Source organism: Oryzias latipes, chromosome 14 (genome assembly GCF_053564925.1).
Source record: "Oryzias latipes strain Hd-rR chromosome 14, Olatipes_Hd-rR_3.1".
NCBI lineage: Eukaryota > Metazoa > Chordata > Actinopteri > Beloniformes > Adrianichthyidae > Oryzias > Oryzias latipes.
The window spans coordinates 16737208-16753278 of NC_136250.1; the positions used below are offsets into that span (position 1 = coordinate 16737208).

A 16071-nucleotide genomic window follows, 5' to 3' on the forward strand; every position below is an offset into this window, starting at 1 on the left:
GGTAAACCTTAACCATTCTCATTAAATCCCATATTTAGTGTCATTGAATAAATAGAACTGTACTCTTTAAACTGATAAAGGAGAAACTAATTATCAATTTTAAAGAGTTCCCTTGTTGAAAAATGTTTATTCTCCGAGCTACGTCCTAATGTAAAAAAAAAAAAAAAAAGAAGTTCCAAATGGAATTCAGGCTGTACATTTTATTTGTTCGTTTGTTTATCTATTTATGTTGGTGCTGGGTTCCTATTGACTTAAATCACTAAATCATTACTTTTTTTTGTAACGTTTGTGAAGGTAGATGAAAAGCTTTTACCAAGAAATTGTGATATTTTTTTTTTATCACAAGGACTGCAGGTGTTTTGTGCTTTTATTTCGAAAGCAGCTGTGCCAAGCTTCCGGTAAGTTCCTGTCTGTCTGCGTTTTACTAGACTCGCCTGCTGCTCAGCTCGCACCTCTAAACCGGCGTGTCAGTCAGTCAGGTACCCGAGACAGAAGCACGCTGAGGATCGCCGTGTCCCGCCGTGAAAAAATCACGTGGATGATCGGAACGTTTCAGGTGCATAAATCGGCGATTTAAGTCAAGGATTACTAAGATTATACAGTGTAAACAAGTATCTGCAGCCCCAAATTCACACCCTTCTGAAGGATGTCATGCAAATGCACGAATATCAGCTACTGCAAAATGCACAGCAGCATAATGGAGGAATGGGGATGGGTGATGACAGAGGAATGTCATTTATCCAAGCTTCTGGCATTTCAGTGCAAAACTTTAAGGATAAACTGATGAAAATAAATCCAAATAAATTAGCAAAGTGCAATATATCTAATAAATCTGTAATACTTTACATTTACTGGTCCTTTTATGAAGAGCTTTTCTTCTGATTTTTTTTCCCCAAATAGTGTTTTTACGGAGCACAAAGATAAAGTGTAGTGACATGATTTTCCGTCTTTAGTAATGGTGGCACTATGGCACCGCTTTCAGTCAAAGGTCAATCAGCAAACCAATGAAAAACGGAAATTTGAACAGTTTTGCTTATATGTATGTGTCAATCCTATCCAAAGTGACATCAGAAAATTTCAAATTTCCATCCATACATTTTTAGAACCTTTCGAGGTCACAGGGCTGCTGGAGCCAACCCAGCTACTGTTGGGTGAAGGCGGGACACGCCCTGAACAGGTTGCCAGTCTGTCGCAGGGCCACACACTGGCACGCATACTTAGGGTGAATTTAAAGTCACCAATTCACCTTTGAAGCAGGTTTTTTAACTGAGGCAAGAGTGACAACCACTGTTCTACCGTGGAGCCCAAAATTTCAATTTGTTGTGTAAAAAAATGTCATAAGCTTGCATGTGGCACTTTAAAAGAACTAGGTTTGATGTTTTTGTTAGGTGTTTCTGTGAGTCAATGGCCTTAAATTCAACACATTTGTCATTATGAGGACTAACTGGCCTATTTGAATTTACAATTGATTGATTGGTTGGTTGATTGGTTGATTGCATTTAGTGAGCTAGCTCTGTGGCACTACTGAAGCAAAAAAAAAAAAAAGACAACACATCTTTCACTAAAACAAGAATTTATTTACAGATACACACTGAGATCACTTTCCAAATGAACAGCGCTGCCCCTCTTTTGATAAAATCTACCTGTTTGGCAAATTGGTGATAAATCTAGAAAAGTTCTGTCTTGTGTTTTGATGAAGTCTGCTCGGATAGCCTTTGTAGACCCAAACCACTTTTGTGCTTTCCTGATCCAGGACTGTATACCATATACTCTTTGCCATGGATTTCATCAAACATCGATGACAAGGCAGCCCTGCTAAATGTTGTGGCAGGAAAAATGTCAAACAATTTGTTAATCAACTGATAAGATGTGCAGTTTTTTTTAAACTATACACTGCAATAAACCAGAACAGGTTCAAAGTGATCAGCAGCAAGCTGCCACGAAAAATGTGTCTAGAGTCTATATTCTCAAGGAGAACCCACATCCTGACATTGCTGTATCAATGTCAGCAACAATGCCTCTGCTTGCTTTTCAAATGCACTGTGATTAAACCCCTGCTTTTTAGTTGAAACCCCCTTTTGAGTCAGAGGATTTGGTAACTCAAGCAGAAAAAAACCCTCTAAAAAGCCCCTAAGTCTGCAGGGCAGAAACTATGTACACATTTACAGTATATACACATCCCCAAGCTGAAGAGAAATGACTTGGAAGGAGTCATCATCTTATTCTGTGTAAAATGCACAGCATCCCTTGGGGGGTGGGGGGGTGGGGTGAATGTGGGGTGAACGTTTGAAGCAAGAAGCCCCACAGACCCGGTCAATGTTCGTAAACAGGAGTTAATGGGTGGCCGACGTGTCCTTGTAAAAAGATGGTGAGACACAAGACGGAGCGGAATCTGCTACTGCAGCTGATCGTTTCTGTCAGGTCACTAAAGCCATCTGTGCAGCAGTGCAGAACAGACTTACTGGATCCAACAGGGTCTAATGCAGCGATGAACACGCAACGCATTCAGCCATGCATGCCGTAATAATGGACTGCACGCACGACAAATCTAACCCGCCTTTACCAGCTTGTTTGGACTCTTGTTTGCATACAATTAAAAGAAAAAAGATGGAATTGTTAAAACAAAAGGAACATAAATCGCTGGAGACTGACATGGGAATGATGCACTCAGTAAATCAATAATAAAGTGTGGTCTAAGGTTATATTACAATGAACATTGATATTTTTAAATGTTTATAAAATGAACATTAGATTTTCCGCATGAACAGCCTTTTCTGCACAATTTGACTTCATTTATTCAGATTTGTTTTACTGTCCCAACACCCAAAACCCTGACTGTCTGTGTCCTACCTTAAAATACTTTACTCATTGATGCTGGACTTATTGTGAATAGCTAGCAATAATTTCCAGACCAGTACAGTGTAATAGTTGACCATTGTGTGATCAGGGTTCCCATGAGAACATTTCTAAAAAACCTTCACAGTTTGGTATGCATATGTAGAGTACCTGCAGCAGAGCAGTGAAAACATCTGGCATTTGCCCTAATCTCCCCTTTTGGGGGATCAGTGCTCCGTACACCAGCACAGCTCTGAAATGTATTTGCACCTTTGACAGGCACATTATGTCGTACCTTCCGTCAAAAGCAACTGCCATCTAAGCACAGTTCCGTTGCCCTTACTGAATCTGTTTTTTGCATCCAGGAGTCATTGTTTATTGTGGCACTGCTGAGATCAATCTAAGAGGAAGCTCTGAAAAGATGCAAGAAATGTTACTTTGGTCTAAAAACTTGACAAATTTGTAGCAAGTTTGAGAAACCTTGTTTTGTCTCAACAGTTGCTGCTGCAAAGATTCTCCAAATCTTTGCCGTCAGGAACAAATCAAGGGTTATGCCTTCTTCTGTCGATCCAAGAATTTTTGTCTTCTATCGGGAGGAATCTCTTCAATAGTGATCCCAAAATCGGTTCCTCTGTAAAAAACAAATTGAATAATTCACATTTGTGATGTTTGGGAAATAACCAGCTAAGCAACAGTCACTCAAACTAATCATTTGACTTCACTAAGCTGTGCCAAAATAATACTTAAAATAACTTTGCCTATAAATGAGCATAATCGTGAATATGCTAGCAAATGGCAAAATGTTTTTTTGTTTACCCTTGAAGATCCAGAGGAACTGGCAGAGACTTCTTGAAGTCATCTTTCCCCACCAACCAATAAGTTGTCTCGATGCCTTTTCCCTGAAAGAGGACCATCAATTAAGCTTGAGTATGTTAAAAGCAGTTTGTTCACAGACAGCTCCTGTGTGTTTAATGTGAAACCGTTTTCTGTTTTATTTACCTTTAACTCAGTGAGGCCTCTGACATCAATCTTGTATCCCAGTTTCAGGCTGTTCAGGAGATTGACTGTGCTTTGGTTGACATGAACTCTGTAAGCTGTGGGAGGAAAAAATACAAAATAAGTAAAAGCCTTCACATTGTAAATAACCTTTCTTGTCTTCATGTTAGGCTATGTCTGTTGTTTTTGACATCCTGCAAGACATCAAATTACTGGCACATCCAAAAAACCGAGATAAAACTAAACATTGAGATTTGAGTCTTCGTATTTTAAAAATACGTAATTTGCAAGTCAAGGGCCTTTATGAGGCTTTCCTGTAAACTTTCATCTGTCTTCTACCAGCAGCACGTTGTGCGCCTTAACCCTTGTGCCATCTTAGATGACCCCACCCTTACATTGACGTGTTCTCCCTACCATGACAAAGGTGGATAAAGGTGGAAAGATTTCATGTAATCCATGGACACCAGTGAAGATCAAAAATCATTGAAGAAAAACGGTTCAGAGCACTGTCTAGTGGGTCTAGATGACCCAACTCCCAACGTTAAAGTGCCTAGGATAGCACAAGGGTTAAACCAGATTGATGCAAAAAGCACACCTTTTTAAGACAGGAGCTGATGGCACAACTTGACAAAGTGGGAAGCTGCACAATAGATAGCATTTAGACCACAGCATGCAACAGAAATCTCATTAAAGTTTAAATCTCTGAAAAGTTTGTGATTTGTCACTTCTGGGACAGCTGTAATTCTGAATTCAACCGCTTGGTGGCAGCAGATCACTCCTCTTAACAAGTCACAAGTCAAACATTTAAAACATTTTAAAGCAAAAACAGCAGAATGATCAGTAGAATGTATTCATTTGACATTAAAATCATTTGATTCGTTTGAAATTATTACTATTTTTGTGTGATATCCTCTGAACAAAGTTTCAATTCTTTTTCAAGTGTAAATAGATTTGATCAAACTTGTGTCATCAATATGCATTTTTATGTTCTCAAAGACCAAAAAAATGATTCATGACATTAAATTTAAAACTCCAATACGTTCTCTAAATCTGCTGATAGCCTTAAAGGATTAGTGCGAAGTGCTCTCTTAAAGCCCTGTCCAACCTCAACAGAATGTACTCACTGCATGAGCAAGTCACCCCCCCCCCCCCCCCCACACACACACACACACCCTCACCTTTGTTTCTATCAGCCACCTTTATTAAAATACTAAAGAGCATACAACACTCACGCGATGATGTGGACTCCATTCGAGATGTGGTGTTGACAGTGTCTCCAAACAAACAGTACCGAGGCATCGTTAGACCAACTACTCCTGCGACGACCGGCCCTGCAGAGGCAGCATGCAGACACAGGAGCTTTCAGCATTTTAACATGAAACGAACCACTATTTCCTTTTCATATACCGGAACTCTGCATGTAGGATCTCCATCATCTGCTTATGAAGGCCAAAGCAATGCTCAACAATGTCTGACTGCATTAATTAAGTTACTGGATAGAGTCGGCCATCCTTGGTGTGCAGTGTGTTAATTGGATAACAGCACACTAAGTGGATAGAATTTCACTGTTCCAGGAACACGTTTCAGACAAGGATAGAGGAGGTAAAAATACCTTCTTGACTTAGCAGCTTTGGCTCTTAAACTCTTATTAGTTTGCATGATGTTAACGTTTTGTTCAATCTTCAGTGAAGTTTGGGTGTGTTTCAAATCTGTTGGATTTCAAATATTCATCTGTCATCGTCAAATAGGCAAAGAGGAAGAGGTGTACTGCTCACCTGAATGCAAGCCAATGCGGATCCTGATTTTTAGGTCAGGCATGTGCCTGGCCTTGAAGGTTCCGATGCAGTGCAGAATGTCGAGGGACATGTTGGCTATTTCCGCTGCATGACGGTTGCCGTTCCTTGTAGGAACGCCTGAGGCCACCATGTAGGCGTCACCTATTGTTTCCACCTAAGTGCAAAAATGAAGAAACATTCTGTTGTTGTTTTTTTCAACGTTATTCAAGAATTGTATTAAAAATAGATTTATCACTTTAACTTTCAGGAGTTTAACAAAGGCAGTTTAAAAAACAACAATAAAGGTCAATAAAAAATTAATTCTGTTAGAGTTGCTTTCAGTTCCATGAAAAGTTTTTTTTGTGTTCAAACTGTACCTGAAGAATATTTGAACTGTCTAGCACACTGGTTTAGTTGTTTTATTACTCTCTATCTAAGATTTGTTGCTTTTTGTGATCAATGTTGCATCTGTAGAATCTTTTTATGTTGTTTACATAAACAGAGCTGAGGAGCTGAGGAGGGCTTTTCTTGTAAAATTTTGTTAAAAGTGGAATAAAAAATACATTTTGTGTTCAAACTGTACATTTTTCCAGAGTATGATATTTTATTTTCACTACTGTTTTCAATGTGTCTGGAATACTGAATTACATTCAGAAACAACACTAAGGTGTTCATTTAAAAAAAATAAACATGTTGCTGAGAGACACTGCTGCAATCCTCACCTTGTAGACGTCATGTAAGGGAATGATGGCATCAAAGAGCGAATACAGGTCATTGAGTAAGTCGACCACCTCGATGGGCTCACTGAGAGTTGAGATGGTGCTGAAGCCCACAATATCGCTGAAGTATAACGTGACTTCACTGAAGTGTTCTGGTTCCACAGGCTTGCCCAGCTTCAGTGACTGGGCCACAGACCTGCAGGAGGATTATTGTTTACTGTCTGAAACATTTGTCATCTTTAACTGTTACGTTGAGTCTGCACAATTTGATTTACTATTACACAAGAAAAAATACATGAAAATCTAAAAAAAAAAAAAATGCACTCTGTGTTTGCTTAAAGACAATTAATTTTTAAACAGATAAAGCAAGATGGCAAGATGACTTTCCTATGACACAGAAACAGGGTATTCCTAAAAACCTGAAGGAAATTCTCAATAAGGTTTACTGATTTTATTTTTAGAGGGGATATATTTTTTAAGACATGGAATTATTTTTCGGTCATTTCGAGTTTACAGAACCGGATAAAAGGACGGATATCCAGAATTTATACATCTATAATCATTTAATATAACCAATTGTTTTCCTTTAGTATCTTAGAGATAAAGTCTCTTCTAAACTAGAATTTATAAAAACAATTTTCCCAGAACGCATCACTAATAGCAAACCAGGGTCTATCCATAAAAAATAAAAGTAAAAATTAACAAAAAAAAAAACAAACTTCAAAAGAATATCCAAGAATGGACAAACGGGAGAACTGTCTGGAAACTCTTGGTCGCTCTTGAGAGGTTTAAAGACTTAAACTTTGAAAAACATTTTCCGAAGCCCCCAGGAATCTTTTTTTTTTTTAAATTGAAAATAAAAATTGCCTTATGACAACTTTTGGGTTTTCTGTCTTTTCCCTGTGTCTCTGTCTCTTTATGAATCTGGCTCTACATGCCACACCGCCTACATCTCCAGCCACTTATCTATCACCATTAGCAGTTTATAAGGCCAGCTCATTCACTTATTCACTACCAGATTGTTGGTTTCCTATGATACATATTTGTAGACTCATTTAGAATCCTGCAGTCTCTGTGTGGCCCTGTCCAACTCTGCACCGGGCTTTGGATCAAAGCAAATGAATCCTGGAAGCCACCTCTTACTGTTGTCTAATATTTAGGATCCCCCAGACTTAAATCATTACAACAGAAAGCACTACCACATGAAAAATACATACTTTTTTATTATCTTTAATGATTTGGCAAAGAATCACTGACAAAAAGGAGAGTTTTTATGTGCTAACTGGTCTTCTCCCATCAACTTCATTTATCAAAACCCAAACACTCATTTTGAACACAGTATAAAAAAACATGCCTTGTGAGGAGTTAAAGTCACTTTTTAGTTTGTTTAATTTAGTCAAATTGTGCTTGGTTTCAGGAGAAAAACTCCAAACTGTCCAACTGCTGATCTACATAAAGTCATAAAAGCAGGAGCCTGATCTCAGAGACTCTCACTTTTGACAATGTGTTTGTTTTATTCAACAGCCTAAAGATGTTGACCACAATACTGCATTTTGCGGTGTCTTGCAGGAAAAGTTGAATGTCACTCACTTTGGTAACATCTGAGCCACCAGGTTGTCGGTTTTCTGTCTTTCCACCTCCAGCTCTTCTGTCCTCTCCCTGATCAGGTCCTCCAAATTGGAGGAATATTGTTCTAACATTCGCAGCATGGAGTCAATGATGTTGGTTTTCTTGGCTTTTGAGTTACCCTTAAACTGTGTGATTAGAGCAGAAGTCAGGATCATCCATTGTGACCCCATGAATGCGTGCTTTTAAAGTTTTTACCTGTTTGAAGATTTCCTCAAAAGTGGGCCTTTTGTCCGGTTCTTCGCTCCAAGCTTGCTTCATTAATTGTATTATATCCAATGGGGCCTCTTCCACAGACACAACAGGTCGACACAGAGGCGGAGACTCTTTTACCTTGCTGATAATTTCTGTAAAAACACACAGAATGAACATATCTGAAAAAGGGACATAAAAATCTTTTTTTTTAAAAAAGGTTAAAATGAGTAAAAATAGGCCTCTCTAAATCTTTTTATGGACATTAGCATCTTTAACATTGAGTAGCTTCCCACTCACCTTTAGGAGGCATGTCCAGCATGCAGAAAGGGGCGGAGCGAGAAACCACCTCCTGCATTATGATGGCAAAACTGTAAACATCCCCAGGAAAAGAGCCTTTTCTCCTCAGATTTAAGTTTCGTAACAGCTCGGGGGCTGTCCAAAGCAAATCTGAATGTAAAAAGAAAGAACAAAACAAATATTTTGTTTAGCTAATGTGCATTGGTGTTTTTACAATATTTTATATTGCACATGCTTTCACCTTCGGCCTTTTCCTCTTCTACGTCAACTTCTTGTGTGTTCATGATTTCATTAAACCCATAATCTGTCACCTTCAGCACAAAGCGCCCGTCGACAACACAGTTGCGGGACTTGAGTCGGCCGTGGATGATGTTGCGGTGATGGAGGTACTTCATTCCCTAAAGGCAGGAAATGTTTGAGGGGTTGAAAACATGATCACATGCTTTAGGCAACAGATGGAGTCATCTCTTACCCTGATGAGGTCCATTAACAAGGAGGACTTGAACATCCAGTCGAGACGCACATCTTCATTTGCCAGCAAATCCTCTAAGCTGCCCCTGATGCAGTGTTCAGTTACAATGCCAAAGATCCCAGAGTCAAAGAATAATCCCAGGTACAGGTTGAGGTTTTCATGCCTCATGTCTCGGAGCTGAGAGGAAATGAATGCCCCATCATATCTTTGTTAATAAAATCACTGCTTTTAGTCCGTTGCCACTTGCCTTAAGGGATGTTCTGACCTAAACATTCATCCCATTTTCATTTACCTTAACAAAGAGCATCTCAGTGCTGCTGCTAACAGATGACACTGACCCAGTGGGACATTTCTTCAACCAGACCCAGTCTCCCTAGGATGGAAATAAACATTTGTTTTCTCAGAGCCAAAACCTCCATAGGGTAGCAAAGTTTATTGAGTTTTTCTCACCTCATATACAGCAATGTTTGAGCTGTCTGGCGTGGACGCCAAGTAGCTGCGGCCAGAGACTGAGTGGTGCGGCGTCTTCAAATCCATTTGGCTTTTTACAATGCTCTCATCATTCAGCTTCTGCTCGCAGGTAGAGATTTAAAGCAGACGATTAGTTTAGACCAAATTACATTCAATATTTGAGTATATGTGATTAGGCACATAACTGACCCTTTTGCTGACTTGAGTGTTGATGAAGACAAGATCATCGAGGGTTAGGACTACTTTTGATGGCCCGCCGTTTCCATCACCCCCAAAGCTAAAGCCAACCCTGCCTTCTCTCCTGATCAGAGAATCACGATGGTTAGTCACAGCAAGAAGACCTGATTTTCACAGCAAGCAGATCTGAACTGTAACATGAACAGATGTTTCTTTAAAAGCCATTTTACGTACTTGAATCGTAATATGATGTTTGCTCCAAACCCGGCAAACAAAATGAGTAAAACAAAAACAAAGAATGCAGTCGTTGAATCCCAGCCTTGAGACAGAGAAGACAAAATTTGAGTGCATTGACCGTTCAAGAAGCTGTCAGATCAGCATAACTGCCCTCCTAGTGTCAAAGCTGTGACCTGCTCACCTCCACTGCATGCAAAGTATGGGCTAAACCAGCAACTCGAGTCGGTGTACGGGGTGCTGCCTGCAAAATGGACTGAACGGCCAAGGTATCTCAAACCCCCAGTCATGGTGTCTGTGTGAGTTGGGTGAAGAAAATGGGTGGAGTATAGGGAGTTGCCCATGCCGCTGTAGTCCAGGACTACGTAACCAGCTTGCATTCCTTCACCGTTTCTTCCAGCTTGCAGGGGCTGATTGAAGCCTTCAAACTCAAAGCCCCCCTCACTGTTACCCAATGAACGACCAGTTACCCAGTGAACTCCACTGGCGCGGGTTTGTTCAACAGCCATGGCTATGTAGTACATCATGTTATAAATGGTACCAAAGAAAGGAGAAACCTAAAAGATTAGATATTTTATTATTAGAAAATACATGTTTGTGTTTTTTTGTTTGCTTATCTCTTAAATAATTATTCAATTTCATAATTTTGCATTCACAATATTTAGAGAGGAGCCTCACCTGCTCTGCCGGAGTGGAGCTGCGTAGTTCAAACCTATCTTGTGCATCTTTGAAGGCCTCATAGAAATTACGCTCTCCAGACTCCATTGTGATGGTGAGAACTCCATCAAAGGCTCTCCGGAGCTTGGTGTCATTTCCCAGCATGTAGTAGAATGCGTCTTTGTAGGGCAGTGAGTAGAGAAGAGTATCGTAGGGAATAAACACATAGCCGCGGTCTATCATACGCATGGCTAAGGCTGTGGTCAGAAGCTGGTATTGGGCTTGGCCACCAATCAGGACTGAAGGCATGCACATGATGATCACTGCAGAAAGAACCAACATATTTGTATTGTTCCTGTGCATGCACATGTGCAGGTTTTTGGTTCATGTTCATTTGGAACTCACCTCTGACCCGATCTGCTTCTCTAACTTTCGCCAGGGCACTGCGAGGCCCATCCTTCTCTGTCTCCATGGTGACAACAGGGTTAACAGGAAGGCCAAGGGCCCTCAGGGAAGAGGCTAACTCGTGTCCTGTTGCTTCCCACAAATCGGTGTCCTCTGAGATAATGGCCACATGGGCCCATCGAAAATACCGCAACACAGTAAACAGTACATTGGAGGACAATGGCAGCGGCCTCAGAAAAGTGGGAAACATGTCTACAGTTTTCATGTAGGGCTTCAGACAACCCCAAGAGAGAATCCCAACATCCCACTCTTTTGTGTACAAAGCTGCTGAGGAGCAGTAACCCGGGTTGGCTGGACCCAGGAAAGCAGCTCCATAACCTTCCAGATCTGAAAAGCGAACTAGGGCACGAGTAGACTTACAATCCTCATTGACCAGTGCATAGTCGTACCAGTAGCCTCTGTTGAGGTAGGGGTTTTTGTTGATGCGACTGATGGCAAGGCGGGCTGCCAGGTCAGGAAGGGCTTTAGAATATAAGAGGTCACAGGTCCAGGGTCCAACCAAGGCAACTTTGAAAGTTGTGGCCCATATTTGACAGGGGAAAAAAGAGATTATGAACAAGAACAGAAGAGACAGTTTTTCCTTCCAACTCCTGAAGAGATGCATGGAAGAGAATGGCAACTGTGGTTTTGATAGTGATGATGTTAGCAACAAAGCTGACAATGTTTTGAGCTGACGACATCCTTCAGAACTACTTGTTGTTCTTGTGTCCTTATTTCTCTTCATTTTTGTTGTACTGTGCCACCATGGAGGATGGTAGGCCAGGTTGTGTAGACGACAAGAATCTCTATGATTTGTCATTTTCTTTCAACAGCAATCCTGACGCTTCAGCCACAAAAGGCCAGATGAGTTTACGACGATGTCAGTGTCTGCTTTGATGGGAACACCTCCCTTGGCACTCTGAAGGTCTTTACTCCAAAGCTGTGCTGGTTACAACATAACCCCAAGCCACCGCTGGCTCCGGAAAAAAAAATCAGAACATGAAAGAGTTAGATATTGAACAAGTACTGCACCTAGAAGACATGGCTTATGCTTTATCTGAATTTGGATCCTGCTGAGTTCTTCAATGTCTGATCTCATCAGCATCCATCTGGCCTCATCACTGAGGAGACTGTGCCTGGGATGTCCCTTGGAGAATTAATGGTATATGTCTAACAAGCTGATTAGCTTTGCCAAGGCCTTGGAGTTACAAGAAATGCCAGGTAACCAAAAGTTAAATCTGGCTCAGGGTTTCCAACCTTTTTTTCCTCTAAATCAAGTCTTTTTTCCCCCAATTTCAATCTCCTCAGAACTTTTCAACCCATTTCTTGGAGAATTTGGTCATTTTTACTTAACCAAAAGTAGCTTTTAAATAACAGTAGCTAACAAAGAGCTAGCAATCTGAGTTATAGTTAGAAACAAATGAAAAGAAATAAAAAAGAAGTATTGCCAACTCAAGAGCTAAATAGGAAATAAAAAGAACTCTAAGGAGATTAATGATGACAGTGGTTTATAAGAGACTCAGTTAAGATGACCACTAGGATGTACTCTACAGCCAGCTCAAACAACTAATATTTAAACATTTCTATATGAAGAATGAGCCAATAGTTTTTCATATAAAAAAAAACATATATGTTGTGATAGCATTCCCGGATCCGATTTTTTATTGAAAGAATTGAATGTACGGTATTTCAGGAACTTAAAGATGGTTAGTGTTCTGTGTTTTAAAGGAGGCTATTCTTACCTGGAGCAGATTTTCTACACAGGTCCCAAATCATGATTGGAGTATTTGTTCAAATAGCACCATCTAGATTCCAAGTGGATTGAGAAAGTACACGGCATTAGTAGTTAGTGTTTGTTTTCCAATGTGAGAAATATTCCACATTCCAAGTGAGGAAAAACAAAAATAATAAATCCATATGATTATCTAATATGCGAGTCGCTTAAAGACAACTTTAAAAGTGAAAAATCTCCACAATTCCTGTATGATCGTGTTGTCCTTGGTTTGTACTGGAATCCACCAGCAAGCACAAGCAAGTGAGAAGAGTCCAGCCTCGATCCTGAGCTGGGATAGGTAAAAATAGATTTTCTGAAAGTTGGGGAGAAGAAACTGACAAGCTTTGACTTCTCAACCCCTTTAGCCTTTAATCCATACTAGTGTGGGAAGAGTGGTGTGTGTAGAGGTGGAGCTAGCGGAGGTGAAAGTGGAATCACGCTCCCTCCATCCGTTTAGAGAAAACGATGATTAATTGTGTGCTCTCATTAAATCAACTATTAAGGGATCTTAGTTCCCACACTAAACATCACAAATGTAACTGAAATTAATTTTTAAGATTTTTAAGTCAGTACCAAGAGAAAATGAGCAAAGGAAAGCAGATCAGGAAAACTGGTTAAACTAGCACCCACCCCCACCCCCCCATGATCTCAATGTATGCAGATGAGAATCCAAATTAAAAGAGAGCCAGAGACAGCTAAAGTAAAGAGAGTTAAACTGCATAAGCTTGAGCACAGGGCTCAAAATATCTCATGTGTTATCTGTGCTAAGCTACTGCAACACAACTACCTTTTTGAGCAAGTTTTAGAAGGAAACCCTTAAAAGCCATTTGGGACAAAAACTCACAGATTAGGCCCAGCCACACCTCTGCCGCCACATCTGTATATGACGGTCTGCTGTATATGTGAGGGTAGTTTTCCTCTTGTCTTACACATTTATAGAAAACTCATTGAAGTAATCAGATTAGTCAGGTGAGGCCTTTGCTAAACCTATTCACTTGCGTGCAAGCCTCTTAGTGACATGGCTGACAGCACCGTGAGAGATCACTCCACAGCAAGGTCAGAGGCACGGGAGGTCCAGCCGAGCAAGTTCACACGATGGAGATTGCAGCACTGAAAAATATAATATTGCTGGGAATTAAGAGTAAAATACTCACACAGTTTAAAATAATAAGTCAAGTAACATCCTTAATTCTTTCCAGGACCACAGGAAACCTTCTGACACTCTTCCAAATCTGATCTCAGTGTTTTGACCACCCTGAATATATTTCACCAATTCTTAGAAACCACACAGGAGATACAGGGTTTATATGTCATCTGAAAATGTGAGTGGAAGACTGAGAATAAGCTGGATTGCTGCTGTTCTCTTTTTTCTGTCAGTTTCTGCAGCCTATAATGGCAGTTGTGCCATCATTCTTATATACTTATGATACTTTTATGAATCATAAAACACACAACTTCATTTAGTTTTAATTTTACCGGCAACTGCGTAAAAATCAGACATTGTTATCAGTGTTCAAACCATTCAAGTTTGAGTTTTTAGAGGAAGTAAACTGAACTGTAGCTTCTCTTTCCACTAAGTGGTGCTATAGCCAAGTGTTATAAAATCTGCCTGGTCTGTTGGGTCTGATCCACAGTGGCTCATCACAAATGTATCCGGACAATTTCCTGTTTGGTCTTAAATTGCAGTAATTTGCTGCTGCTGGCTGCCATGCAGCGGACATTAACTAAAATGAAATTGACAATTTATAAGCCTCCATTTCTTGGTATTTTTTTGGGACCGAAAATCATATGTGGGATCAAATAATGCCTCATTTATGTTAAAAATGCTTGGGAAAACATTTTAGCCAGATTGACACTTGAATAATATCAAATATATATTTTTATAAGTATTACTTTGGCATAGCAAAACATATATAATTTCAATTACTTGTCGGGTCATCTATGCTACATAGAGCAAACAACATTTTGGAAATAAGAGAAGGCAGATGGAATCACTAATGGTTTTATTTGAGGGTTGTAGTCCAAACACTTGTTTCTAACAATATAGGTTTGCCAAATAAATAAATAAAATGCCAAAAAAACTGACAAACTTCATGCTAATTACTGAACAATTAAACTAGAGAGAACACACATACACTGATTTTTTACTTCAAGGATTTATTGGCTAAATTCACAAAAATGCAGAAGAATGAAGTTCCCTGTGCTTCAATTCTAGTTTGGTGTTGAGAGAAAACATGCAGTTTTGAGTAAATAATAACTTATTTTTTAAAGAAGCCAAAAATGGTTCAACAGAACAAATTCTCGGTTGATCAAAAATATGTCTGTATTCCAGGGAAATAAAAAAAGAGAATAAGCAGAAAAAAACACATTCTTCTATTGGTGAGGCCTAACATTCATCTTTTCTGCAATCATTCAGGCTTTGCTTCATGATAACAACTTCTTTCAAACCTCTAACTTAAACCAAACATCTTCTTTTGTCTAAAAAGGTTAGAAGGCTCCCTCATATTCTTCCTGTTATTATAGCTTTCACGTCTCCAGTATTCAGGCACCAGTAGATGCTGCTTTTTCAAGTGAACAGACCACTCATATAAATGCATCTTTATATCTTTGAGGTTTTTCAGTCATCACAGAGAGATTCGACTACTCTAAGGATAATGAGAATCTCTTTTGGGACTTTGAAATGGAAACAATTTTTATGTGACAAAAATTGCAATAAAAAATTCTTCGGAACAAAAACAGTCTTAGATGAAACAATAAAGTGTTCTAGTTTCAACAAAAGCTCTTTGAAAAATTAACAGAGAAAGATGTCAAAATTAAATTTTTGCTCAGGATCTTTCTATGATTTTCTGATGCGTCTGATTTATCGGTGGCTAACTGGTTTTTTAAAATAAATTTGACCATGTAAGTGTTAAATCAGATTTTTATTGTTCATTGTAAAAAGTTTACAAAACTTGTTACTAAATTTTTATCAGTGAAGCTGAACTAAAAAGCATTGCTGCAAATCTGAATGAACATGCAGGTTTTTAATAAAAGTTTTTCAATGAGTTGATGAAGAAGCATAAACATTAAATCACTGTTCATTTCAGGATACTTTTAATAACCGCTCCTCTAAACTGTACTCACTTGACAGTTTATCAGAGTCAGAGGAAAACTTCTTGTCACCTCGTGTGTTCCAGAGCTGAACTGTCACAACTACTATCACTGGGTTTATTTTAATCGAGAGGAATCCCAGTTTATCAATGTACGAACGTTGTTGCTGGACTGTTACTGCTGACCCTCAGAGCTGGCAGATAAACAGCAGCAGAGACCTATCAGCAAACAAATTCTGTGTCACATTCACGTCTCGCTGATATCTCTGCTTGATGACAGCACTGTTTTGGATTCTTGTGATTAGATGCA

The 16071-nt window shown here is 39.5% G+C and overlaps 1 protein-coding gene across 1 annotated transcript; it reads right to left on the minus strand.

Annotated features, from left to right (window-relative positions):
• Positions 1-1559: 1559 nt before the first annotated feature.
• gucy2d (guanylate cyclase 2D, retinal) lies at positions 1560-13038 on the minus strand. The gene is given in 19 exon segments (NM_001105081.1): positions 1560-3466; positions 3652-3734; positions 3835-3929; positions 5064-5162; positions 5607-5781; positions 6329-6521; positions 7916-8079; positions 8150-8298; positions 8444-8593; positions 8685-8841; positions 8916-9092; positions 9208-9288; positions 9366-9485; positions 9576-9687; positions 9798-9882; positions 9982-10354; positions 10476-10777; positions 10860-11871; positions 12641-13038. Coding segments are annotated over 18 exon segments (3456 nt in total). The 5' UTR covers positions 11719-11871; positions 12641-13038; the 3' UTR covers positions 1560-3384.
• Positions 13039-16071: the final 3033 nt, after the last annotated feature.